The 26,644-nt window shown below is 55.9% G+C and overlaps 10 protein-coding genes across 10 annotated transcripts; 5 read left to right on the top strand and 5 right to left on the bottom strand.

Moving 5' to 3' along the window:
- Positions 1-287: 287 nt before the first annotated feature.
- On the top strand, positions 288-1,028 carry HRG_07943 (KR domain-containing protein; the record flags this gene model as incomplete). Its single annotated transcript, XM_044866414.1, has 3 exons — positions 288-419; positions 492-540; positions 613-1,028. 3 exons carry the CDS (start codon positions 288-290, stop codon positions 1,026-1,028), a joined length of 597 nt encoding a protein of 198 aa, XP_044718303.1.
- Positions 1,029-2,687: 1,659 nt separating this feature from the next.
- HRG_07942 (DDE superfamily endonuclease domain-containing protein) lies at positions 2,688-4,353 on the bottom strand (the record flags this gene model as incomplete). Its single annotated transcript, XM_044866413.1, has 5 exons — positions 2,688-2,913; positions 2,996-3,216; positions 3,293-3,988; positions 4,051-4,137; positions 4,183-4,353. 5 exons carry the CDS (start codon positions 4,351-4,353, stop codon positions 2,688-2,690), a joined length of 1,401 nt encoding a protein of 466 aa, XP_044718302.1.
- A 1,682-nt stretch (positions 4,354-6,035) lies between these two features.
- HRG_07941 (transposase) lies at positions 6,036-6,752 on the top strand (the record flags this gene model as incomplete). Its single annotated transcript, XM_044866412.1, has 1 exon — positions 6,036-6,752. The coding sequence occupies one exon, from the start codon at positions 6,036-6,038 to the stop codon at positions 6,750-6,752; it is 717 nt and encodes a 238-aa protein (XP_044718301.1).
- Positions 6,753-9,272: 2,520 nt separating this feature from the next.
- On the top strand, positions 9,273-10,870 carry HRG_07940 (glycosyltransferase family 31 protein; the record flags this gene model as incomplete). Its single annotated transcript, XM_044866411.1, has 2 exons — positions 9,273-10,244; positions 10,298-10,870. 2 exons carry the CDS (start codon positions 9,273-9,275, stop codon positions 10,868-10,870), a joined length of 1,545 nt encoding a protein of 514 aa, XP_044718300.1.
- Positions 10,871-13,822: 2,952 nt separating this feature from the next.
- On the top strand, positions 13,823-14,446 carry HRG_07939 (uncharacterized protein; the record flags this gene model as incomplete). Its single annotated transcript, XM_044866410.1, has 3 exons — positions 13,823-13,884; positions 13,962-14,051; positions 14,134-14,446. The coding sequence occupies 3 exons, from the start codon at positions 13,823-13,825 to the stop codon at positions 14,444-14,446; spliced, it is 465 nt and encodes a 154-aa protein (XP_044718299.1).
- A 979-nt stretch (positions 14,447-15,425) lies between these two features.
- Positions 15,426-16,847, bottom strand: HRG_07938 (eukaryotic aspartyl protease domain-containing protein; the record flags this gene model as incomplete). Its single annotated transcript, XM_044866409.1, has 4 exons — positions 15,426-16,213; positions 16,269-16,393; positions 16,458-16,572; positions 16,637-16,847. 4 exons carry the CDS (start codon positions 16,845-16,847, stop codon positions 15,426-15,428), a joined length of 1,239 nt encoding a protein of 412 aa, XP_044718298.1.
- Positions 16,848-18,026: 1,179 nt separating this feature from the next.
- HRG_07937 (hsp70 protein) lies at positions 18,027-21,053 on the bottom strand (the record flags this gene model as incomplete). The annotated part of the gene is made up of 2 exons (XM_044866408.1): positions 18,027-20,273; positions 20,325-21,053. The coding sequence occupies 2 exons, from the start codon at positions 21,051-21,053 to the stop codon at positions 18,027-18,029; spliced, it is 2,976 nt and encodes a 991-aa protein (XP_044718297.1).
- An 863-nt stretch (positions 21,054-21,916) lies between these two features.
- HRG_07936 (uncharacterized protein) lies at positions 21,917-23,503 on the bottom strand (the record flags this gene model as incomplete). The annotated part of the gene is made up of 5 exons (XM_044866407.1): positions 21,917-22,120; positions 22,212-22,606; positions 22,670-23,174; positions 23,241-23,268; positions 23,334-23,503. 5 exons carry the CDS (start codon positions 23,501-23,503, stop codon positions 21,917-21,919), a joined length of 1,302 nt encoding a protein of 433 aa, XP_044718296.1.
- Positions 23,504-24,341: 838 nt separating this feature from the next.
- On the bottom strand, positions 24,342-24,758 carry HRG_07935 (uncharacterized protein; the record flags this gene model as incomplete). Its single annotated transcript, XM_044866406.1, has 4 exons — positions 24,342-24,368; positions 24,431-24,512; positions 24,572-24,603; positions 24,663-24,758. 4 exons carry the CDS (start codon positions 24,756-24,758, stop codon positions 24,342-24,344), a joined length of 237 nt encoding a protein of 78 aa, XP_044718295.1.
- A 628-nt stretch (positions 24,759-25,386) lies between these two features.
- On the top strand, positions 25,387-26,002 carry HRG_07934 (prefoldin subunit domain-containing protein; the record flags this gene model as incomplete). Its single annotated transcript, XM_044866405.1, has 4 exons — positions 25,387-25,413; positions 25,489-25,617; positions 25,679-25,746; positions 25,810-26,002. The coding sequence occupies 4 exons, from the start codon at positions 25,387-25,389 to the stop codon at positions 26,000-26,002; spliced, it is 417 nt and encodes a 138-aa protein (XP_044718294.1).
- Between the last annotated feature and the right edge of the window lie 642 nt (positions 26,003-26,644).

Raw genomic sequence — 26,644 nt, 5'->3', positions numbered from 1 at the left:
GGTGGAACGGCTCTGCATCCTATAGGTGGGAGCAGGCTGTCGTCTGAAAAAATGATAGCTGGATTTCTGTGCTATTGCGCGGTGAGATGAACAGGGTTTGACAGTCAGCCCTGATGCAGCCTAGCATGATGATAGCATAACGAACGTCGCTCGAGTCGATATAGGCGAGTGTGGGGAACGTGTCCTAGGGTGGCCGGTGTCATGGACATGGACGCTGCGAAATGGGCCGCCGCAACCAAGCCCAAGATTGACGGCATGATCTCGATGTCTTTGTCCTGTTTAGCTCCATGGCCGGATTCTTCGGCTACTTTGGCCAAGCCAACTACTCATCGGCAAGTGCTTTCCTCGATGCCTTTGTGCAATACCGCCAGTTACTTGGCCAGGTGGCTTCAGTCATCGACATCGGCCCCATCGAGGACGTGGGCTTTATGGCTCGCACGTCGAAAACGCTTAGCAACAACTACTCACATTCCAAACTGGTAACCCAGTAGGACTTTATTGATATTGTCCAGCCGGCCGTGGCCCCGGAATCCGACCACGGTACGTCTGCCGGCCACTTCTTTAACCCACGACAGATTTTGAACGTTCCATGGTCCGTCTTACCCATGGTAGACCCGGAGAACTCGTCCCTGTGGAAGCGGGATCCACGCATGGCCATCTACCGCAACATTGACAAGCCGTCGGCTCCTGGAGGCGACAACGATCCCTTGGATCCTAGCCAGGCATTTATTAGCTCGCTGCGAGTTGATTCGGAAAGGCTCAATGACGGAGCATCGTCCGAGCTGCTGGCTCGCGCAATTGCATTACGCCTCTCTAATTTCCTGATGAAGGACAAGCTTCCCGATATTTCGCAGACTTTAATGGTCATGGGAGTCGACTCAGTTGTTGCCATCGAGCTTAGAAGTTGGTGGAAGCAAGCTCTTAGCGTCGAAGTGTCAGTATTGGGGCTGATGCATGGCGACAGCATTCAGGCCCTCGGAGAACTAGCCACTGATCTCCTGAAGAAGAAGTACAAGCTTATCAAATAGACACAAACGCAAGGGGGTTTAAAAGTCAAACCAGTACCCTCACCTGTTCCATAGGAGAAGGGGCGCTGAAAGTCCAGGTGCCAGGCAAGGTGTTATACGCCCAAGGACATTGACTGTCACGCATCCAAGGGTCTGAGTGGCGATCATCCCGGACCGAAGTGGGGATTGCGATGCGTGGCAGGAGCTGTATAAGGACTAGGGGACGACTACAACCTTCTCGAGGGGTTCTTCGGAGATCAACGTTTGAATCATTGGCCCCCACGCGGGATGAAACAAACACGACATACGCTGAACGAATGCTTATAAGAATACGCAAAGCACTCTCTAAGGATATCTGAATATCTTTAAAAAAATATCAAGCGGCAATAATATTAGTGCTTCTTATAAGTATTGCTAGTTATATAGACCTTGGTTGATAGAGGTCGTATAGACTGCGATAACCTCTCTAAAAGAAAGGGGGTCGACTAATATAACCTTATATATATATATATCATATGCTTAGACCATTAAGATCTCGTTATTAAATACCTAGCCGGAAATATATATCTGGAACGTCATGTGACTTTCTGCGTATCTTATATGTTGACTGTCGCATTTAGCGCCTCTGGTGGCGTCCCTGTGGCCCTCGGCTGAGATCCAAATTGTAGAGGTTTATTAGATCTGAACTGTAGAAGTCACGGTATTGGTAAACATGTAGGGACTCGAGAGATCAGGGGCCATGGAAAATTACCTAACTTTCCCCCAGAAGCCCACATCTCGATCAGTTTTAAACATACATACATACATACATATATATATATAGTACATAGTACATGGATTATATATCTTTAGGAGCCTTATTAGGCTTATCTATCTGATCCTTATATATTGCCATATTAGACTTGTTATATAACGACCATTGTGACAAGTGGAAAGAGGGCATAAGGGCTGGTACATTTATAGTGCGTATATTAAATGCTTGACAGAAGAAACATGGGGTTTACCGACCTTCAATATCAAGGTTTTACAGGCCATTCTTCTGGGTGTACTGAGCCGAATCACAAGCCGACGCAGCTGCTGCACCGAGCAGCGGCAGTCCAAGCCATGTCGGTGAACTACGTTGTCAGTGGACGGTACTCGCGTCTTGAGCAGACTTGCAAATAGATAAATCATAATCAAATCAAATCAAATCAAATCAAATTTATCCAAATCAAATCAAATCAAATTGCCCCTGCGCTGAATCAAATCAAATCAAATCGCAACATCCAAATTTATTTGGATATCTGATTATTTGATACGCCCCACAATGGCGACCTGGGCCAATAATTTTTGGGAGCCAGCCCTGGCCCAGAGCGGTCGCTTATTAAGGGATTTCCCGGTGATCTGCCGGATCGGATGATTCGCCGGATTTTGGTTCCCTTGCATTCCGGTGAAGATTTGAGTGAAACTCCACGAAAATAATATGAAACAATCTCACATTAAAGCAGAAGCAAGAAAGATGCCTAGCAATTCCATTCAATCTACTTCGCAGTCATCAAGCCACCGTGGCCGCTTCCTGTGGCGTCCCGATCGCGCAAGTCCCCGCATTGCGACTACCATCTCCTGGTCGCGCTCGACAGCCAATGATGGCTTTTGGGACGTGAGGAAGTGGTCAATGCCGGCTTTGGATCTTTACGCAACTTAATGTTTGGCGATTTTGAGTGTTCCGGAGCTGTCGTCGGTTCTGGTGGAGCCGAAATGGCGACGACAATCTCGTCTCGAACGCCCGGACTCTTCTCGCGAGTCTGTGGAGCAACAGAGGTCCGGATCCCATTTCCGACATTTTTTCTGGTTCTTTCGCTTGAGCTCTTTCCGTATCTGCCTGTTTTTCTCCCGCTCTTGTTGTCTGGCTTCCTTTGCCTGACGTCTTTGCTCAGTTTTGCCTCCCGCTGCCTTCTCTTCTCCAGAGCGAGAACTTTGAGGTTTGCCGCCTTTGCTGTCGCTCAAACCTTTGTCGTTCTTTCTCCAAGGCCTCTTCTTGCTTCTGAGTCTCCATGGCTGCTTTCTTCAAGCGCGCTTGGGCCACTTTTGCAGGGCTAAATACCTGCGCCGAGTTAGGATCTACACGATCGAAAAGGTAATCCTTCAGAGCTTTACCGCGCATTCTGCGCTGCTTTTCGTGAAAGATAGTCTCCCGAAGTCCCTGATTCTCATATCGAAGCAATTCGTTCTGAGATTGGAGACTTTCGAGAGTACTTTGAGCTTCCGACTGTCTCGGCTAGCGTTTTTGAGGATCCATCGACTACCTTGTCGACAAGTCGGCGCAAATCCCGAGCAGTGGGCTGCTGCAGGGCGAGCGAGTCAACGGAGCTGTCGCCAGACTCAGACTCATCTTCTGTTTTCTCCGCGATCTGCGACAAAACGACTTCAGGGTCAAATGGGAGGAGTCCGGTCCGTTTCCAACCACTTGCGATGTTCTCCGCCGAGAAAGATGACCCGAATGCGTTCCAAAATAACGACCAGAACTCGCGTTTCGATAGCCCGATGAGTCCCTGTGTCTTTGCAGTCCACTGGATGAGCTGGTTGGTGTATGCGGTCGAAAGAGGGCCAAAAAGGGACACATCAAGGGGCTGCAGCCTGTGCGTGGAATGCGGCGGAAACACGGCAACGATTATCCGATGCTGGTCACACCACTCCAGGAAGTCCATATTGACATGACTAGAGTGTCCGTCGGTAATCAGGAGGCGGTAATCCCGGCCGTTTCGCGCCTTTTCTTTCGTGAACCGGTCGAAAACACCAATGAGCCATTCCTTTCCAAGTTCATGGTTCGTCCAACCCGTTTCTGAGGTTGTGAAAAACGCCGCTTGGTGCTCCGGATCAAACTCCGTGAGCCAGGAGTCCTGAACTTGCCCTGGCTTGCCTTGGTAGATGAGAAACGGGGGTAGCGCGGTCAGGTCTTGACAGACACATGCCAGGAACGTGATCCATGATCTGTTGCCATCCTGCGCAGCACCGATCAATTTTCCTTGCTTCTTGGCACGAACAGAGAATACTCTCTTGGTACGATTGATGACGCCGAGAGAAAGCCCTTTTCGTCCACATTATACGTGTTGCAAGGCAGGATGTCGTATTTCTCGATTTTCTCGCCAATCTTGTACGATCAGCAATGAAGGGATGGACTTGGGCACCTACTTACAAGCTCATAGTAGGCTCTGTATCTAGAAGCATTGTCTGCTCTCTTTCTTGCGATATCAAAACCGTCGAACCAAGTGCAACCGAGCTCATCGCTGTTACGTCGGACGAAGCTATACGGCCAGTCCTTTCCGACCTCAATTTTGGCGATATCCTGGGCAAAACTTTTGATCATCGGCAGCGTAGGCGGAATCCCACGTGATGAAAGCTTGCGAATATACGCAACAAGATCCCTTTCTTGCTGTTTTGAGAGACGTGACTTATACAAACTGTCGGCATCCCGTCTTGACCTCTGTTTGCCTTGGTGTCGCCGTCGCAGGGTAGTCTCGTCGCAATTGAACTGACGCGCAGTCTTGGCATAGTTAACAGTGTCACACAGCTTCAGAAACTCAAGCGCTTCATCAATCGGGGCCATGGTGGTGGAGAAATTCAGGATTGAAGTGGAGACGTGAACTGGCGGTGAATCCGGCGAATCGCCCGATCCGGCAGATCACCGGAAATCCCTTACTGGCAGTTGCTTTTCCAGGCCGTGTCACTAAGCTTTCTTTTTGCGTTTTACCTGACACGTTTGATCGTGAAATATATCTTTGGGTGCGTCTGCCATATTACTGGGGGAAATATTTGTAGCCGGTGGCCAAAATGGGACAGCTCTGCACTTGACTGCAATGGCGCATACAGCAGAAGGCGAGGCGCTGTCAGCCGCCCTTTCTAGTGTCCCGTCCACCAGTTTTAGCGCTCCCGAGAGCTCCCCCGACCTTGACACATCACCTTCGATCGACTACGTTGGATATGAAGGCATCGATTGGAATCGCCTCTCGGGTTTCTCCATACGCAAGTATAGAAAAAGAGCGCGGACGGGATGGGTATGGGAGCATGGGTTCGATATCGAGAAAACCGATTCCGGTCATCGGTTTTGGCTTTGCAAGGCCTGCCACGGGAAGAAGGCTACAATTACCCATATGTACGATGCTGCATCCACAAGTCAAGCGAACAGTCACATGGAAGAAATTCACCACATCAACAAAGGCGGGCCAATGCTACCACAGAGGAAGAAGCAACGCACTCTTTTCGACGTGGTTGACCTAGACTCCAACCGACCGAAGGATCAGGCTCTGATGAATGCCTTCATCTCGTCCTTTGAACCGCTTCGCTTTCAACATCTCTTGATACGCTGGGTGGCATGCGACAACATACCATTCCACAAACTGGAGAGTCCGTACTTTCGCGACCTTATGGCTTACGCGAACAGCGCAATTGCGGATTCGGGCAGTATTCCCACTCATAGCACAATACGCGACTGGATTGTGCGCTCCTTCAATTGTCACAAAGGTGTCGTGACGGAATTGCTTCGTCGGTCGCTCAGCCGCATCAACGTCTCCTTTGATGCTTGGTCCTCCCGAAAATTCACATCTCTGCTCGGCCTTACCGTACACTTTATTGATGACGAAGGAAGTTCCGTACGTTTCTCCTCGGCTTGCCACGGATTGAAGGTCGCCACTGTGGAGAAAACCTGGCCGACCGTGTCAGCGAGATAATCCACGAGTATGGGTTCGAGGATCGCGTTGGATATTTTGTCACAGACAATGCGGAGAGCAACGACACGTGCCTTGAAGACTTGGGCGCTGAGTTGGGGTTCAACAAGCAGCATCGTCGGCTCCGTTGCTGCGGCCACATCATCAACCTCGTCGCCCGATCCATCCTTTTCGGCACGGACGCCGACGCGTTCGAAGAGGATTGCCAAGCCAACAAAGAGATCCAAGATGAGGTCAGACTCTGGAGATCAAGGGCCCCATCGGCAAGTTGCACAATATCGTTCACTGGGTGGAAAGGTCTGGGCAGCGCATTGAAAGGCTCCACATGCTCCAATCCATCGAGAACACCGCCCTGGGCCTCGAAGACAAAACAACCTACGATGTGGTCATGGACAACGCTACTCGCTGGAACTCGTCCGAAGCGATGATGGAGCGGGGCTACATGCTTCGCAATGCACTCGATTCGCTGGTCCAAGCGGAAGTGACAGAGTGGAATCAATATGTGGCGAGAAGGACACAGCACGGGGCAAAGCCGATGCCGAAGAAGTGCCGCAAGAAGCCTACAATTGTGGACGACCAGATGGTCACTGAGGACTGGTCCGTTATTGCAGAGTATTTGGCGATCCTGAAACCATTGAAGATCGCGACAAAGCGCCTAGAGGGCCAGCCACGACAAGGCAAATTCGGCGCGATTTGGGAAGTTTTGCTCACAATGGAGTGGCTTCTGAAGCACCTAGAAGAGGCAAAGCTACAGCACGAACGGGACGAGGAACCGTACCTGCGAATCGGCTGCAATCTCGGCTGGATGAAGCTGGATCAATACTACGCCCTTACGGAGGATAGCCCTGCGTACCTCGCGAGCCTCGTCCTCCATCCCGCGTTTCGCTGGTCCACCGTCGAGTCGCAGTGGTCCGATCATCCGGACTGGTTGGCCAGAGGAAGGGCGGCTGTGCAAGAGCTATGGGAGGAGTACCGAACCTCGCGGTCGAGCAAGATACGATACCCGAGGAGCCCACAGCTGCAAGGAAGACAACGGACCTAGATGACTTCATGACCTCAATTAGGAAACTTGGCGCCCAACCTGCGCCTCACCGTCCTCCACGCGTGACGAATACGCAGAATGGGTGGCCAGTACCGATCCGGGCGATTGTCTTGTGGACAATCCCATCCAGTACTGGCTTCTCCGCAGACGCCAGTATCCACGCTTGTCGCGAATGGCAATCGACCTCTTTTCTATTCCGGCAATGTCTTCAGAGCCGGAGAGAATATTTAGCCTTGCCGGACAGATGGTCACAGCTCAGAGAGGCCGCCTCAAAGCGGACCTTATCGGGGCGGCTCAGTGTATTTCGTCGTGGGAAAAAAGTGGAGTTATCCAGATATCCAAATGAGATCCAAATCGACTCAAATCAAATCAAATCAAATCAGATCCATGATTTTGCCATCCAAATCAAATCAAATTGGACCCCGGATTTGATTTGATTTATCTATTTGCAAGTCTGGTCTTGAGAGACTATCATGACTGGAAGGCTCAGTGTCGCCAAGTAATCCTGTGCTTCACCACACTGAACGCAAAGTTTCATCAGAAAGGCTTGCTCTGAGGCCAGGGATAGAGGCGCCTGCCACCTGCACTCGCTAATGAGTCGAGAGGGGCCTCTGTGCAAGGCAGAAAGATGGCCAATGCAAGGGACTGGTGGCCAGACGACGGTTGAACTGGGCAAATTCATGTCAGAATGCAGATAGTGAATCTGAAGCAAGACAAGATGTCGCCCCTCGTGCTCAGATATGACTGCCGAGGTTGCCTTGTCGGGCTGCTTCTCAGCCTTGGCTCATCGCATCGTGTTGGTCAGGCTGCGTTCTCCCACCCCGCTACCGCTGCGAGTCACAGGGCATCCTGGGCATCGCGTGGGGAATTCCGTGAAGGTGAAGGAGGAGGAGGAGGAGGAGGAGGAGGAGGACGGGCTGTGTCACATTTGACGCCAGCTGCACCGCGCGCAAAGCCAGCCATCTGCAGTGAGACATGGCTAGGCGGGAAACGACGACGAGTTTCGCCCCAGCCGAGACCGGAAAGCCAGCTGCCAAAGGCGACCAATGCCGCGAAAGGTCTGGCGAAAGAGACGGCGCGTGCTCTTCACGTTGGTGCGCTACCGACGTAGCCAATCTCGTCGTTTCGCCGAGTCGCACACGAGGAGGGCTTGGTGGTTGACGCACGTCGACAGGCGAGACATGGAGGCTGGTCGAGGCCGAATGAGGTCGCTCTCGGGGCCGTGACCAGGTCACGTGCAAGGTAGATGATTTAGTGGCCCGTTAATTGCCCAAAGGTAATATTCACTATTAATTTTATTCATATCTAGCTTCATCGATGGGGCGCCCTGTGTTGCTCGGAGAAGTTTAAAACAAAGGTTGTCGAATTATACTTTATCGGGGACAATAGCAAATGCCCTTCTCATTGTCTGCTTGTTAATCTCTCGCCGGCTCGAATTTCCAAGGTTGGAAGCCGCATCGAGCTGGCCAGTCGGCAAGGACAAGCAGAGGGGCAATGGTGAGTCAATCAGATCTGGAGATTCGCTTGGGCCACTGGAATCTTTGCGACCGAGACTGGTAGCACTCTTGGCTCCTTGGCATCCAACGGTTGCTGAGTACCATCTATCCCCCTTGCTTTGGGCGGCATCCCTTCCCTGACGATGCCGAAGACAGACAAGAAACGTTTCCGTGCATCTGCCCATGCTTTCCCCGGTGAGACTTTTATTTCCCGCTGTCGAAGATGAACAGAGAGATGCATGATAACGCCGGTCTTGGCTACGTCTCGCTCCCGCGTCATCGTCTTGGAGGCGGTCGGTTGGAAGGCCGGAATGGGGCCACCGTAATAACTACTCGTCGGCTACGTACCGACAGCTTAGTGGCGTATGCATGCCTGCGAGGCGTCGCAAGCGTGACGAGAGTACGAGGAGAGTGCGAGGAGAGTACGAGGTACTTGAGTATCGGGGCGGCGGAGAATCACGGCATGACATGCCCGAACCGAGCTCTTTTCCTTTCTTCCAATGCCTGTCCGAGCGGGGCTTCGTATAACCACCTAATTCGCCTGAGGCTACGTTGCCAAGCCCACCCACGGGGAAACAAACGCCCCCACAGCCCGTGCTTTCTCCCGACGACCTGTACACTGTTAGCGCCCCCTCGCCTCGGCACGTAGGCTGCGTTTGGGCGCAGCCAGCCGCAGCGCTGGCTTCAAAGACATTTTCTACAGGCGTCTTACTTTTCGTACCTACACACGGACTGGAGGACGGGAACGACGTGCATCGGTCTTGGCCAGCACGGTACGTACATGCCTCCCCAGCCCCTCAGTTCTCATAAAACGCTGAGCATCCCTCCCATCGACCTGCAGTCGCATGTGCAGTGGCCAAGGCTTGTTGTCCTCGAATCTCCTTGCTTTCCTCCATGGCCAGCGATTGACTTTTGCGGCTGGCCCTCGCTCGCGGAGTCTATTATTATTAATATTTCTTCCTCTTCCGCCAGCACCGTCCTTCCAACCCCCCAGTCGCCAAGAGAGACGCTCCCTCCTCCAGCCATGCGCGGCATTTTTGAAAAGGACCCCGGCCGCGCCTCGGCCAAGTTCAACTACATGTTGTCGCCCAGGGTCTTCCAGAGGCGCTCCGTCGTCTTGCTCGCCGTCCTTGCCGTCTTCGGCTTCGGCTTGCTCATCTCGTCTGCTCGGCTGAGGGAGCGCTGCGAGGAAAGCGGCTACTGCGGCTTCGCCCAACTGTCTCCCAGCCTTGCCGCTCTTGGCGACCCCTATCGAGACCATGACCAAAACAACAGCATGCCCGCTCACGCCGGCAAGCCCGCCGCGGCCAACCCCGAGCCGAGTGCCGGTTCCGAGTGCGCCAGCTTTCCCGACACGTCCAATGTCTTGCTCGTCATGAAGACGGGGGCGTCGGAGGCCTTTGGCAAGATCCCCAACCAGCTCATGACCAACCTCAAGTGCCTCCCCGAATTTTACCTCTTCGGCGACATGGCGCAAAAGGTGGCGGGCTACACCATCCACGACAGCCTCGACACCGTGTTGCCCGAGGTCACGCGCAACAACGAGGATTTCGACCTCTACTTTCGCCAGAAGACCTGTCCCGTTGACCAAGGCTCCTGCAACAAACACCACGACGTTGGCAGACAGGCCTGGAAGCTCGACAAGTACAAAAACATCCACATGGCCGAGAAGACGTACGCCATGCGGCCCGACTACGACTGGTACCTGTTTGTCGATGCCGACACCTACGTCGTCTGGCCGACGCTCCTCAAGTGGTTGGAGCAGCTTGACCCGGACGAGCCGCACTACATAGGCAGTGTCGCATATGTCGGCTACGTCCCCTTTGCACACGGCGGGAGCGGTTACCTGGTTTCGCAGGCGACCATGAGCAAGTTGTTCAAGGGGCAAGACAAGGTGGCAAATCGATGGGACCAGAGAGTGACGCGCGAGTGCTGCGGCGATTTTGTCTTTGCGCTGGCGCTGAAGAACGAGACCGACACCGACGTCAGGAACGCGGTAAGTCACGGCAGCCGGTGCACGGAGCAGAATCCATGCTAACTCTGCTGCAGTGGCCGACCATTAACGGTGAGAAGCCACATACGTTGCCGTACGCAAAAAAAGAATGGTGCCAGCCCATAGTCACCATGCATCACGCCGGCGCCGAGGAGGTGTCGGAACTTTACGCATTCGAGAAGGAGCGAGACTTCTCGTACCCGATGCGCATCAAGGACCTCTACCACCGTTTCGTCAAGGACCAACTGATGGCCAGACGAGACGACTGGGACAACCTGAGCGACAACGTCTTTTACCTCAACAGCTCGGCGTACGAGTACCTGGACTGGGAGAAAAAAAAGGCGAAGACGGAGAACCTCTCTGCGCTTGAGATGCTCGCACACGAGAGCTTCGATGATTGCCGCAGGGCTTGCCACAGCTTGCCAGAGTGCCTGCAGTTTCGCTTCTACCATGGCATCTGCGCCATTAGCCACACCATCAAGCACGGCCACCCGACGAAGCAGGAACCGTATCAGCATTGGCGGTTTATGTCCGGATGGAACGTCAAGAGAATAGAAGAATGGGTCGAGGAGCACGACGACTGCGGCGAGGTTGAATTTCCCATCGAGGACAGCTGGCTGAGCCTGTGATTCGGGAGCAAGATTCGATGTGCAAGTTCCGAGACTGAGTCACCCAGCCCGCGACGATGCAGGAGAACCGAGCGAAACTTTCTGGACAGTTGGTCATGTCAAGCGAGCCTCGGTCCGGACACTCGCATTGTCGTTGACGGCTGGAAACCCAGTTACTTGTCAAGGGTTCTGGAGCGAGACTCTCGACGACGGCCCGTTCCTATGTTTGTCTGGCTGCGATACGCGGGCAGGGCGGGTCTCTGATGAGGATTGAGGACGGCTGGAAGAAGCAGGCCTCGATGCCGCCAGGGCCTCTCGCGAAAGTAGGAAGCGGCTGTGCGAGTAGGACAAACAGCTTGCTGACGCAGAGCAGGCTGCTCTCTGGCGTGGCGTGTAGGATAGTAGAGCGAGGCGGGCAACCGTGGGTCTTTTGGGTAAGATATGGCACGGCAACCTGGCTTTTGTTGTTAGGCATAGCAAGTGGATGTTTATTTGGGCACAAAGCGCATGGCTCACTGCTAGGGCAGACACAGCAACTGGGGCAAACAAATAAAGTTGCATTAGGCATGAGCATCATTCTGTTTCTGCGGACACATGGCCAGAAAAGTGATGGCGTAGCACCGACGGCGAGGCAATCAAAAGTCATCTAGGCTTGGAGATGAGACGCTGCAAGATCCAGGGGCCAGGACCGCGAGTGCTTTCACAAGTAGCATCGGCCGACTCCTTTACGGTATTAGCCATGTTGGTCTTGGCTTGGTTGGTAAATGACGAGGTCGCTGAGTGCTTTGGAACATGATTCATGACATTGGGCCCGGAGCATTTCCTCTCTCGCTCTCGCTGGTTTTCGGTAGCCTAAAGAAGGTCGCGCGAGGCGATTGTGTAAAGGACGGCCGGGCTGCATCCGCAAGAGGGCGGACGAGAGGCCCACAAGGGGGGTGGCGGTGGTTCAAGCGCTGTACGGGGGCTGTACTGTACTGTATTCTGCTTGCAGGAGCCATGGTTCCTGGCTCTGCGTGCCGGCGGACTATGGACGACGCTTGACTCTGACGATGCGTGCCAAGTAAGGCCAACAAATAATAAATTCCTCGTTGAAATTTCTCTCTCGTCTCGGAAAATGCGAGCCATGCCGATGCCAGTCACAATGCCCCGTTATTGTGCCGAGAGAGAGAGAGGGGTGGGGTGGGTGCGGGAAAAAGGGAGACGTGATGATGGATGCAAAAAGTGGGAAAAGGAGGCGAGATGGGCTCATTGATGAGCCCAGTTTGCAATGCTGCGTCGTGACGTAGGTAGGTACGTAGTAGGTAGGCACTATGCTCTGTATAATATATACTGTAATTACCTACTCCGTACCTACCTATATATAAGGTATATATATATGTACCTACCTATGTACGTGCAGCCTCATCCGTCTCCCATGCTGATGCTGGCATTCAAGGCTCTGGGGACTGGGAGAGAGAGAGCACGTCTGACGGCACAGGAGCTAGCGCCCGCTTGCCGGAGCCGAACGACCTAGCCCCTCTGCTGGCATTTCTCCACTCGGCACTTGTCATCAGCAGTCGGTCGAGGGCAGGATGCACGAGGAAAAAGGACAGAGTTCCATTTGCCTAGCCTTACGGTGCGACCCTGATAAATGAGGACGGCATCCACCCTACTTTAATGGTACGTTTGTATATACAGCACATTGAACGATGGATTCGTATACCACTTGGTTGGTCTTCTGCCTGTCTCGTGCGCAGTGGCCGAGGGCTACTAGCGGAGAAAATGCCAGATGGCGGTTGGACGGAGAAGCCCTAGAGCATGAGCCTGCCCCGGGGTAATGACCGCCCGGAGTCATGGCACCTCGGGGTGCCTACTTGAGATACTGCACAGCCCACTGTACCTCGACCCTGCCTCGAGGAACGCTCGTTCATCACGGATTGGGTGTTCAAATCAAACACCAGGCCCCGTGCATTGCATTGACGCTGCTGTCGCACCGAAACACTCGCGGCTGTGTCGTACCGTGTACAGTACACGTACAGTACGAGGATCATAAAGCAGACGACGGAGAAATCACCTCGCGAGTATCATCGTTGCTGTAATCTTGCGGCTGCCCCGCTGCTTTCCACCTTCCACCTTCCACCTTCCACCTTCCACCTTCCACCTTCCACCTTCCACCGCTCTTCTCCCACCGCACTGTACTTGTAGGAACGTACCCTGGGTAATTCCTTGGTTAAGTTCACGCCCGACAGACGCCTCTCATCGTCCACGGTCGGCGTCGGCGTGTACTGTACAGTACCTCGGGGACAGAGCCTGGTACCTGGACCAAATGTATCCCCGTACTACCTTAACGGAACAGATGCCCGACGAGCGTCGCAGCAGAGCCCAGATTGCAGTACCTGACAGACAGCCGCCGGCTTCCCACGAATTACGAGTACAGCTAATAAGTGTGTACAGATGTATGTATGTACTCCGTATATGCCCCCCTGCACTCACGCCCCTCCCCTCTGCCCCTTGGGATGGATCCGCCCGAAAAGGGAGACGACTGGGAAGCTGGCTAGGTACCTAACCTACTACTACCTACCTACCTACATGTCCGTACCCTTACCTCTCTGCAGCACCGACGTACCTACTGTACTGTAGTACTGTAGTGTCAGGCACGGCACTGTGCCTCCCAGACGGGTTCCCTAGCAAGTACATTACCCAGTACTTGCCTCAACTGCCGCGCTCGCCTTCTCTCTTCCTCGCAATCCCTCTTCGCCTCGCCTCGCCTCGCCTCGCCTCGCCTCGCCTCGCTTCCGCCGACCGTCTCCCGCCCGCCTCTCCTCCTCCCCAGCCTATACCGTATCGACAGCCCCGGCAGACGACGGAGAAAACAGACTTTGTTGCCTCATCAGTACCCGACCATTCCCCCTCTCTCTTTGAGCCAGCAGCAACAGACACTGCACACAGCACAGTCCACCGCCATCACAACCCCGGCACCGCCATCTCCTCAACATGACAATGACTGACGCCGAGCTCGATCGCGACTGGCAGCCCAATGGCCGCCGCCCCCAGTCGTACGTGCCCGCCGCATCCGCCGGTCTCCCGAGCTGTTTGTCTGCACGCACTGACCTTTGCTCGCCGCTCCCCACAGGACCATTGCCCGCTCCTTTTCCCAAGAGCTCGGTGACATTTTCCGCATCGAAGACTCCCTGACCGATTTGGACAACAAAGTTGACCAAAGGTTCGTCTCCAAGATGCGACACTGCACGACTGCCTGTTTTCCGCTGCTGACCGGTCTCCTCAACCCCCTTCCGCCAATGCAGAAGACAAAACGTTGGTAAAAACACCCAAGAGCTTGCCGACATTGAAGCTCGCATCCGCGAGATGGAGGACCGTCTCCGCCGCAGCCAGCAATCCCGCCCTGCTATCCAGACGGGCGCCTCTTCCTCCACCTCCCAGAAACGGACCGATGCCACCAAGCCCTCAAAGGATAACAGCAAGCCGTGGTCACGGCCTGGCACCGCCCGTCCCAGCCAGCCGGCCCCCAGCTCTGGTCGCATGCCCCCAACTCCCGGGGCCAGCGAAGGTGAATACTATGCCGTCACACGCGCTGATTTGGACCCCGGCCTTGGCTGACTTGGCTTGTCCTCCGGATCCTAGACGGTAATGGCGAATAATCAAGCAATTCCGTTGATTACCTGCGCCCTGCGCACCCAGCCGAACTTGGAATAGGGGCTGCCCACCGAGAAATGGCTCCCCTTCCACCCTGTGAGATCTATTGAGCGGTTCTGTCTTTGGTGATTCCCCTCTTTTTTAATATTCTCTTTTGCATGCATGGGCAGGGAGACCAGAGATTCTTGCATACCGCCGTTTCCTCTCCGCCTCGGTCGCTCGCTTCAGGTTACGTTCTCTGGAGTTTGTCGGGCACAAAGGACTTGTTTCCCTCCAACGCGGGCAACGTCAACGCGGACCAGCCATTAGTGGTATCGGCTACTTGTTGCATCTATCGGCGAATCTGGTCGCTTGACCGAGCCCGTTGGTATTCAACTTTACCCATCCTGCGCGTAATGAGAAGCGGCAACCCTTCAACTCCTCGATCAGGATGAACATGATTGGTAGACGGCGAATGCGGGTGCTTGGTTTGTGGGACACGGTAGAAGCAGTCGCGTGGACCTGCGGCCACAGGGCGGGCGTGCTGCGAGTCGGTGGCGTGTTAATTGTATATATCATTTCTAGGATGATGGCAATGGCTCATACTCTTCTTGCTGAAGCCTCGGCACTCCTCTGTCTTTTGACGTCGTTTCGGCTCGGTCTCTTTCTTGTGTCCATGCCTACCCCCTTTCGTCAGGTTGGTTCCGACGTCAACAAACGGTGCCCAATACACGCAATGCCACGTCTTCTGTTGACTTGGATCCTGGACTACGCGACATGCAAACACACGCCTTCAAGACGACGAGAGTGCGGTTCACACGACAGGGTCATCTGTGCTTGCTTCGGCCATTGGCGCTCCCATTTCCGCGTGAGTTGCAACAAGATTAATGTTTCTCCTGCTATCTGGCGCTCTCATGACACATGTCATGTTCTCGTCAAGAAACCTCTTCGTTCCTCCTCGGCATCAATCATCATACAGTTTCTTGTTGGCGAAGCCGATGCGGCCCTTTTCCATGTCAAAGGCCACGAACAGGGCCTTGAGCATGGAATCGCCCAGGATGGTCACGTTGCCCAGTTGCCCCGAGCTCTGCATGCCTCCCCAGCACATGGAAGGGTCCTGCCCGGTCGGTCCATAGTTGAGATAGCGACCGGGGATGGTCAGGATGTGCTCGGTGCCGGGGAGCTTGAACATTATGTCGGGCAGCCTGTCTCCGATTGCGCACGGGAAGCGGTACGAGGCGTGGGCTATCGGCGCGGTTTGCACGCCGGGAACTTCGCTCCAGTACCTGCTCGCCAGCATCTCGGGAAGGAACATGAGCGAGGTGCCGGTGTCGACGACGGCCTCGAACTTGTGATACAACCAGACACTATGGTTGCCGGTCCACGAGGTGAGTTCCAGGTCGACGGTCCAGTGCGGGTTGGCGGGGTCGCTTTGGAGCCAGGTGATGTTGTCAGAGGCCAGGCTCTCATCAATGTGCCCAAAGTCGAAGCGGCTCGACGCGTTGGCGCGCAAATCGACGGTGAAGACGGGCGACTTGAGCTGACGCTTGAGTTGTGAGAGAAAGGTGGGCTCGGGAGGAATGATGCTGTTGTTGAGCTGCTTGGCCAGGCCCATGAGACCACTGAAGCCCGTCTCCATCTCAAACGCGTCTGAAAGCATGGCTGCCGACTCGATCAAGGCGTCCTTGACCTCGAGGTCGCCAATGCGAAGCGTGTCACGATAGACGATCCCAATTGCGCTACTCAAGTCGGCTACAAGACGGCGTCAACACACGAAAGCGCACGAGGTCAGAGGAAGGCTGCTCACCGTATAGGATGTTCCACGCGGCCTTGTCGACCTGGCGTGCCGTTGTCGATGCACTGGGGCTGTAGCGCGCAGGCCACGGGCCGTGTCGGTTGACGCGATATCTCGTGTCCGTGGACTGAACCCAGCTGCGCCCCGGGTCAGCGCTGGTTGACGACAAGTATGTGTTCAAGGGGCATCGAGACGACTTACACGTCCGAGGACCCAGTGTCCAACGCCAGCTTGACCTTTTGCGGCGGGGTGCCGATTTCGACCTCGGCCAGGTAGGCCATGTCCTTGGCCATGGGCTGGACTTTGACTTGGCTTTCTGCGAAGAGGTTAGCCGCAAAGGCGGTTGAAAGAGGCGAGTGTATGCGGCCTCAAGGACTCACCATCCTTGGCGAGAGCAAACATCTGCGCCGTCTCCTCGGGAACGCCATTCCCCCACTTGCGGTGGGCAGCAGCCCAATCGTTGATGAAGTCGCGCTTGTCGTTGGGCTTGGCCACTTGCAAGGCAAAGCTGCCGGCAGGGCCCTCGAAGGGGGCGGCGAGGACGGCCGATGATGCCGCCAGGAGGACGAAAAGAAGGCTCAGAGCCTCCATGGCTCTCTCGATGGGCCGGGGAAACGACGGACTGGGTGCGGTGGAAAAGAGTGAAGAGGGGGAAAGAAGGACGAGGGAAAAGAACGAAAGGGCGAGGCAAAGAGAGAATGGCTTGCCCGCCTTGTCCTGGACGGTCGACCTTTTTCTTGTCGCGACGCTGCAGGAGGAAAAGAGAGAGAGGGAAGAGAATACAGAAGGCAGACTGAAGAAAGGTTGGGAAAACGGCGACGTCAGGTGATCGGCAGGCTGGGATGAATGAGCGAGCCCCGTCAGTGAATCATGGCAGGAAGCAGAAACTGCCTTGGCCAGCAGCTGGGCAAGGAGGAAACGAGCCGAAGACAACACCTGTCAAACGGCCCAAACGAGCCGACAGATAAAACAAGGACAGCAATCCCTTAAATACAAGGTAAACAGAGAGTGAAGCGTCAAAAAGGCCCCTCCGTGGCCCCGGGTGTTGTGCCTCGGCCTCGTCCCCCATGACTGGAGGGGGGGGGTTGAGGGGGTCGTCCAGGAAAGGAAGCCCCAGAAAACAACCAGACCGCACCGCGCACTCGTCTGCTGCCTCGACTCGTCCTCACAATGGCACAGATCCGAGGCTTCCCTGTGCGACGGGCCCAGGCTATTTCCGACTTCTTTGTCTTTCCCCCGCGCGCGCGCAGCACAAAGGCCCCAGGACGGGTGCCCGCATCGGTGTCGGCGCCTGGACGCGGCCTCGAGTCCCGGCGCATGTCGACCTGCTCACGAGACCTTCGTTTGGTCCAGCACTTGGTCCTCCGCGGCATAGCAAGGCGCCTGCGTTTCGATGGCCATAGCTAGCTGGATGGATGGATGGATGGATGGATGGATGAATGAATGAATGAGCGGACGGGTGGAGAGACGCGCGCCGGACAGACAGGATGCGCCAAGACAGGGGCGGTGACGAGACCCTTTGATGGCTCCTCCTGCGGTCGAGCCGTCGTTTTCCTTGCGCAACGTTCGGCTGTTCCAACCGAGCGTCCACCATGCGAGCAAGAATGGCGGCTGTGCAGCCAACCCGGCACTGGCCCAACCGAGCTCTGGCGCTGTCGTGGCCTCGAGGCTCTTCATCTCAAATGGTCGATAGTCAGCTTACAGTACACATGATCGATCCCTTTGTATTCTCTATATCCCAGCACGCATAGCACCAATCACAAAACAGCGCTATAGCTCGTCATGCACTTTCTTGTCGCCACCCTTCTTCTCCTTGGCCGCCTCCATCTTCTTGATCTCCTCCATCACCCGCTCCAGCTCCTCGTCCGACACTTTGCCGTCCCCGACCTTGACCGTCTTGTTTGCGTCGGCGGCGCTCTTCGTCTTGGACTTCTTCTTGCTCGCGCTCTTGCTTGCCTTCTTGGCCTTGCTCTCGAAGCTCTTCATGCCCTTGACCGCGAGCTCCATGCCGGCCTTGTCGAGCTTCTGTCGCTTCTCGGCGAGGTCCTTGGAAAGGAGGACTGGCTCCGCCGTCAACGGGAGGGCCTCTTGGCGTGCCTCGAGCTCACTCAGCCACTTCGACGTAGACTTGTAGAGCGCCTCGATCCCGTCAACCTCTTCCTTCTTGTAGAGAGGCTGCACGGGCTCTGGCGTCTCCTGTGCCTTGTCTGCCTTGCTCTTGGTCTGCGAGGTGCTGTCCTGGTCTTCCAGGCCATCAAACTCGCTGCTTGGCGACTCCGAGGGGGCGCTCGACGTGGTAGATGAGCCGGCGGAGCTGGCCACCGACGCCGAGGCCTGCCATTTTTCGAATTCGGATATCTGGTCGCGCAGACTGCCGATGAAGTGCGACGTCTGGTTCAGCAACGTCTTGAGCGACGACACCAGCTCCGGTCGCTTTTCGGCCTCGTCGATCCTTGTCTGCACAGGCGCGACAAGATCCTGCAAAACCTTGAGCTTTGCCTTGAGCTCCTCTTTGGTGGCCTCGGCACCGCCTTCGTATAGCCACTCGCTGATCTCGCTCGCCTTTTCAGACAGCTTGGAGCGTTCCTTCTCTGTCGACCGGGAGATGAACGATTCTGCCTCGACCAAGTCTCGTGCCTTGTATGTGAAGCCCTCCAACTGGTTGAGGGCTTCCTCTCTTACAATCCTTGCCTTGTCCGAAGCCGCAAACGACTTGAGTCTGTCCTTGACCTTGATCAACTCGGCCTTGGTCAGCGAGGGCAGCCCGGCGTTCTCTAGAACGACTTGCACGGGTATCGAAACCGTCTCCTTTTTCTTAGCCTCGGGTTTGGCCTCGGCCTCGGCTTCTTCCGTCTTCTTCTCCGCCTCCGACGGCGCCGGGGACTTGGCCGCGTCTGTCGACGATGACGAGGAGGAGGCAGTAGACTTGGCTTCATCCTTGAGAGTTTCCTCCGAGCCTTCGGACGCCTTGGGCTCCTTGTTCTCGTCCACATCCTTTAGGGGCTGCTGTTCCTTCTTGCCAAATCCAAACAAATTCTTGACCCCGTCGACGAAACCTTCCTTCTCGGGCACCTCAGCTTTGCACTCCACGTTCGCCTTGGCGACCTGGACTTCTCCGTATCCGGAGCTCAGCTCAAACGCGACCTTGAACGCCAGATCCGTCTCTTCACATGTCGGATATCGATCCTTCATGGCCGCCACGGTAGCAGTCAAGTTCTTCGTAGCCATCGTCTTGATCTCCCTATCTTCTGATCCGACTTGCTGGTAGAAGGTAATGGGAAAGTCGTTTTGCTCCGCAAAAGTCATCTCCTTGGCGGGTCCTCCCATGGGCGAATTGGCGGTCCACAACCGCTGACGCAGCTGCTTCCCGTGGCTGGCCGTCCATTTCAGGCCAGCCTCATACATGGGGCCCTCTGAGATTCTGATTTCCTTGACACGGAAGCTTGGGCTGAGCTCGGCGGCACGGAAGCCAGCTCCGAACACGGCAGCCTCGTCGGCGTTGACGTTGGATCGAATCTTGTCCTGGGAGCCAACTGCTTTCTCGAGCGCCTTTTGAACGAACGGGGTTCGGGTCGCGCCGCCGTGGAGAATGATAGACGTCAGACTGTCGAAATCGATTGCGGACATCTCAATGGCGTCTTTGATGACCTTGCCGATTCGCTCGGCGTGCGCTGCGGCCATCGTCTCAAAGTCAGTGCGTGTAAGCTTGTACTTGAAGTCGACATCCTCGTACAGGCCCTCAAAGCTGGCGTGCGTATTCTGGTTGGCGCTCAGGACATGTCGAACTCGCTCAGCCTCTTTGGCGAGCTTCGCCATTGCCCGGCCGTGTGATTTAACGGCGGCGGCGGTGATGGAAGTCGCCGTTGCGCTCGGAGACGCGATGAATTGAGAGATCATGTCATCCATGATGAGATAGTTGAGATCATCACCGCCGAGGCTTCTGTCCCAGCCACTGCCAAGGACCTGCACTTCCTGGAACGTTTTGTTGAACTTGCCCACGTCCTTGACCGTGCGACCCTGGAAACGCATGACGGTGGCGCTGGCCGAACCGGCTCCCATGTCAAAAACCAAGTGATACTCGGGCTTCGCGCCTTCGTTGATGTTGGGGAACTGCCTGCTCGTGGCGTAGTTCAAGCCGACGGCAAGGCCGTCACTGATGAGAGCGAGAACTTTGAGGCCAGCCAGCTCGGCAGCGGCTTGTATGGCCCGCTTCTCTTCGGTTGTGTAGAAGGCAGGTACTGTCAAGACAATGGACCGAACAGAGGCGCCGTTGCCCGCCGCAGATTCGGCGTTCTTCTGGATGCTCTGCAGCTCCATGGCCAGCAGCTCCTCGACCATCCAGGCATCCTCACCAGGCGGAAACGTACTGCTCTTGAACGCAGCTGTTCCGCGGCTTCCGTGCGACTTGAGCTGCAAGGCAGGGTGCCGAGAAGCGTACTCGCGAGCGACGGCGTCGTCGATGGGGAGGCCCAGAAGAGTCTTCAAGTTGGGGTAAACCTCACCGGGGAACCTCGGCGCAAGCGCCATGGCATCCGCTCCATAGAATCTCTCCGGGAAGCTGCCCTCCTTGGGTCCAGCCTGTAGCGGCTTGAAGGCGACGGCCGACGTCTCTTTGCGCCGCGAGTCCTTGGTCAGGACGATGTCGAGGGGGATGCCGGGCTTCACTAGCGCGGCCTTTATGAATTCGGTTCCCAAGTCGACGCCCAAGACGGCCCCCGCGGCGCAGACGCTGGACGAGAGGAAGAAGATGGCTCCGAGGAGCAGCATCAAGGGTGGTGGCGTTTGCGAGACAGCCATTGTGGCGGAGGAGGAAGGAGGACGGGCTCGTGTGCCCTCTCAGCGGCGCATCGAAGTTCGAGGCAAGCTACTTGGTGAACGATTGCAGAAAAGACAGACGATTGCAGGACGACTCGGGCGACAGGAAATGTTACTGCAAGTCCGTAGACGGTGTGAAAAGGAGAGGTGCGAGCGGTAGGTTGGACTGCGCGCTTGCCGACCCAAACAAAGTAGCTGGAAAGGCTGATGTGGCCTCAATGGCGGCAAGTGATGTCTCGTTTCGCCAGAATTCGAAGAGGACAACTTGCAGCGATCGCCCATTGTGACGTCTCCCCTTACCCTGACCAGAGCTAACTGGCTGAGGTAAGGCACATATGGGGCGCCGGCACGATAAGGCAGGGCGATAAGGTCTCGGCGGGGCGCGCCGCGCGAGGCCGCACCGGTCAAGCATGCGACAAGTACGTACCTTCTGTGCAATCAAGGTACCTAGGTACATAGGTACCTAGGTACCTTAGGTTAGGTAGTGAGGTGAGAGTATTTTGATGAACCCAAAATTGAACACTCTCAAAATGCTACTCATCGGCTTGACATGCATGCAGAGCACCCCATTTGCGCGTCGTGGATTCATTTCCTGTTCATGACTACATAGGCACTTTTAGTACATCCCTCCCCGTGTCTTTCGCATGCCCCCAACATGATGCATCAGAGCCCGAGGCTGTCTTTCGACATGGACAAGAAAAGCTCGGAAAGACCAATGCAATGCTCAATGTTCCCTCAAATCAGCCCCGCCGATCTGGCCAAAACCCTGGTGAACGCCTCCATGACATGATGTACAGTCGCTTTCGACATGCTTGGTGAGGAAAGGGGGGCCTCGACCAAGTGCTCTACGGTTCTTCGGTGCGGCGAGCGCCTCGCGACGCCATTCCGCCGTTGCCACGCCCGCGCCCGCGACCTCGACCGTCCCCACGGCCCCGGCCCCGCCACTCGCCCCGGCCTCGCCCGCGCGGAGGTCCTCCCTCACGCTCCTGGCGGCCTCGGTTGCGCTGAACCTGATGAAACCCGTCATTGGGGTCGGCAGCCGCAGGAGCCTATTCGGCGTGGTTAGCGATGTGCGCATGCGACAGTGTAGCAGGCTAATAGGCGAAGGGAGGGGATGCTGGATATGGATATGAATCTCACCTCCATGGATGGGTCGGGCTGCTCGTCGGCCCAGGAGTGCGTGTTGGGGGCAGGTGTCGCGTTCAGTCCAGGATCCGTCACATTGGGATCCCGCGGGTCCTTCAGCTCTTCCCATCCCTGCGAGATGGACGTGCCATTCTCGCAATCCCAGTGACTCTCGGCGACCGCGTTGGCAGCGTCGTCAGAGACACTGGCATTTGTGATGCCGTTGGCCGAGGGCTCTGCAGCCTGTCCGTTGACAAGAGCACTGTCTCCTGCGTCAAGCTCCGTGGCGGCAGCGTTGACCATCGTGGGGTCAGATGCTAGCTCCTTTGCGGGCTCCGACTCGGCAGGCGGGGCGGTCTCGGGGTAGAAAGGAGTCTTGTATTCTCGGGCGAGCGTCTTGACATTCGAGTCTGCTTCAGGTTAGCCATAGTTCTTGAACCCAAGGCGAGAGTCGAAAGAGAGAGGGAACGGACAGGTGGTCTGCAGCTGATCTCCCGGCACGCTAAGAATCTGCTCCTCGGATCCCTCGATCAACTTGAGCATGGACGCGACGGCAGTTTCGTCCCCGGCATAGATTGCGAGCAAAACGCCCTCGATGGCCTGGCTTTCGTCGGACTCGGGGTCCTTGGCTTCCTCGCGACGATAGGCAGCAAGTCGGAGGAACTGGGAGAGGACGAGAAGGTGTTCCTGCTGTGACTTCTTGAACTCTTGCTTGGCGTCGCCGACAGCGTCGGCCTTGGCCTTGTCAAGCGACTTCTCCCACTCGGCCTTGTCCGACTTGGCTCGGGAGCGATACTGCTCGTGGACCTTTTGGTACTGAACGAGCTGCTCTTCCATCTGCGTGAGCTGGGCTTGCAGAGCTGGCTTCTTCATGACCTGGGCTTTCTGATCGGCGTTGATGATTTTCTCAGCGACCAGCTCGTCGAGGGACTTGCCAGCGTGCTGGCTCAGGAGCGAGTCGGTCTTGGAGACATTGGTCTGTGGCGCCACAAGTTAGCGTTTCGGGCGGATGAATGGCTGCGGCTCAGGGGAGCAACGACTCACGATCTTCTTGTTGACATTTCGGATATTCCTGGTGATGCGGTCAGCTCGGCTCTTTTGAGATGAGGACGCGTTTTCGGCGTCGAGGGAACACACTTTTGCAGCTCCTTGATGTACGGAGACTCGAAGCCGTCTTCCTGGGAATCGACGGCCGCATCGGCAACGCCCGAGGCAGTGCTGGGGGCAGGAGAATGGTTGCGGTGGGCGACCTTGGCAGCCTTCTTCTTGGAGGACTTGGGTGCGGCGTGAGCAGTAGATGCAGCCATGACAACGTTTATGCAGGCAGCGAAGGGGTGGTGGCAGACGACAGAAGCTGCCCGGGATCGTGGAAAGAGGCTGATGTATAGTGCGGGCGAGGTGTCGAGGTAGGATGCTCAAAGGCGTTGAGAGGAGGAGAGGAAGCGTTGCACTTGGGCGGGTGGCAGAATTAGGAGTTGGTCTTGTTTTAGGTAGATGTGGTGTTGATTGCGGGAGGTGGAAAGCTTGTCGGCATCAGCGTGCAACGGGTCTGGGGGAGGGGAGAGAGGCACTGGCAGCCTGATTTTTTCACCCTCCTTGGAGCCTGATGGGGGCACCCCCCACCTCCACTGAGCTCCGAATTCCTAGGGCAACGCTTCTAGAACCCGGCAGAACCTCAGCAAACGGCTCGTCTTGGCTCGCTTTCAAGTGCCGGACCAGGCTGCTCGACGATCCTTATTGGCCCTCCAAGGAAATCTTCTGTTTTTGGCCATTGCTTGGTCCCAGCGACTCCTTGCGCGATGCAGCTGGCGGCAGCCACCGACGCCTACTGCTCCATGTACTCCCCGCATGTGAAGCCTCCTCCACCTGCCTCGCCCGACCGGACCTGGCTCGCAGGCTCGGGCAGTTGCATACATATACATAAGGTATATATATACATACATACATGCATATACCTTAGTTCTCCCATGGCACCGTGCGGACAAGGCAGATACGTACATGCACGCGTTTCATACTGCCAAGGGGTGGTTTGCGCGTGCAGAGTGGACCGTTTGGAGGCTTGGTCGTGAGACTGTCGATCGTTTACATGGTTGTCTTTGCGCGCGCGCACAAAGCCCTCGTTTGGCGCGGCAGGGGGAATTCAGGTCAGCCCTTGAACTTGGCCAGAGCATCCTGCTCGAGCCGATTAGTCTGCGACGCTCCAGAATTGCACTCGGGGCAGCGGGAGAGCTCACTCTGGCGGCCTTCCTCACGCCTCTGGCAGTCAAGCCCCTCTCGCCATCCTGCTTGGAGTGAATCGCAGCCTCTTTGACCAGCCTGCAGAATCCGGTCAGTTTCCACTCCCCGCGGCGGACGACACGACCTAGGGCTCGCACTTGTCCATGAACAAAACGTAGTCGAGGAAGATCTGTGGGCGGTCAGCGGCGCCTTCATGCCCACAATGTCACGTCTCAGGGTGGCTCGTACGGTGACGTCGGCGTTTTTCTTGATGTTGAGGCCCGAGTGCGCCTTGACAATCTTCTTGACCGTAGTCTTGGGGTAGGGGCTCTTGCCGAGAGCCATCTGCGCCGCTGTCGTGGATATCGAGTTGAGCCTTGTTTACTCCAAAGCCGCGGTTCTTTCGGTCGAACAGCAAAATTTGGCCCAAAGGGGCTACTGCACGGCCTGCGGAGTAGGTACTGTACAGTACCTGGACGCGGTATCACCAGGCACTGACGAGGGACGTGGTACAGCTTGCAAGGGCGGATAGACCCGTTTGCGGGGGTCCAATCGGTGAAATCAAGCACTTTTATCCCAGCCGTCACCAAAGCCCGCCCCAAAGCCCGTGCTGGCAGTGCAAGATGGTCATCTCAAGAGCCAATGAAGCACTTTGACTCATCTCTTCTTCTCACATGGATGTACTGTACGTACACGACGTACAGTACTGGGAACCGAAATAACTCCTTCCGTGCAAGATACAACGTGCAAAGACCAATGGTCATTGGAAGCTGCGTCATACAGTCCCAAGCACTGTCTTCCACCGCCATTCTGCGCGCCATACACACTGTATGCCGCCACGTAGCTAAAGTACCAAGTACCTATGTACCTCTACAGTGGGGGGCGCTACCATCGCAAGTTTGCCTGCTCCGTAGGCCACAACAAGCTTCCCGCGACATCGCCCACGCCGCCTCGCCTCATCCACGCCGCCGGCATGGCGTCCATTATGCAGCGCCGTATGGTGAGTCGCTTCTGCGCTTCATCCGCCCGCCTACCTACAGGGAATCGCCCCCGTGACTAATGCTTCGACCCCTAGCTGTCCAAGGAGGACGAGGACGCCAACCAAGAGGTCCAGGTGCGTCGAGAAGACCAGGACAAGATCAACAAGTTTAGCCGGCTGCACCAGCGCGAACTCGCGTTAGAGGAAGAGCTCAAGCTTAACACAGTACGCAGCCCGTTTCACGTCCACCCGTTCCCCGACTTTTGCTGACCCTCGGCGCTTGCAGAAGGAAAAGGAGGAACTGGACGACTTATCGATGGAACTGGAATTGGCCGACGAAGACGAAAAGATCCAGTACGTACAACCCGTCACTCACATACTACGCGATTTGGATCATCAATACTAATGCGCCCCAAGGTACAAGATCGGCGACGCCTTCTTCCACGTCTCGCTCGAGCAGGCGCAGGAGATGCTCGAGGCCGCCACCACCAAAATCGGCGAGCAAAGGTCCGAGCTCGAGGACAAGCTCGAGTCGGTCCACGACGAAAAGAGGCAGCTCAAAATAGAGCTTTACGCCAGATTTGGAAAGCAGATCAATCTCGAGACTTGATACCCGCCCTGTAAGCGTGGGAGGAATTGGGCTTCAAGGATGCCCTTCTGTTCGGACGGTGCCGTATACTTGTTCAGATATACCCCGTTTCTGCAAACGCACATTCACACCGCGACTACACTTCTATACGGCGCCCTTGAGTCTCGCTCTGGGTTTACCGATCAAGGGCCGAGGGGAGGACATCGAGAGGCGGCGCCAGAGTCCAGCGAGTAATGTATGCGACTCTGCCGCAGCCAGTAGGCTTTCTCCTCACCTAGATATTGATTCCTATGGTGGCCAATGCTAAACGCTATCCCTTTCTCGTACGCGGAACGCCGACACTTGATCACCCAACTGCTACCATAACCTGGAGTAACTCCAGCGAGACTGACGAGCAACCTGCCCACCCCGAACATGAATTCTGCGCCGTCACGCCCCCGCGATCCACCGGCCTACTTGGGTGTGGGTGCTTGCGGAGGGAAAAGAATCTCTCTCCGTCTCTCAGCAGCCAAGACCTTGACCCCTTGCTGGCGCCAATCGTGTCCGGCCTTCCTCAAGCTTGGCCCGGGCTGGACTGGGCTGCTTCATCACAGCTACTTCAGTGCGGCGGCGCATGCTGATGTTGGCGGCACGGTCGGTGCGGACTAAGACAGCATTAAAAGA

Source organism: Hirsutella rhossiliensis, assembly GCF_020360975.1.
Source record: "Hirsutella rhossiliensis strain HR02 chromosome Unknown scaffold00009, whole genome shotgun sequence".
In the NCBI taxonomy this organism is placed as follows: domain Eukaryota; kingdom Fungi; phylum Ascomycota; class Sordariomycetes; order Hypocreales; family Ophiocordycipitaceae; genus Hirsutella; species Hirsutella rhossiliensis.
The sequence above is the reverse complement of the archived record's forward strand: the minus strand, read 5'-3'. Positions and strand labels throughout refer to the sequence as shown.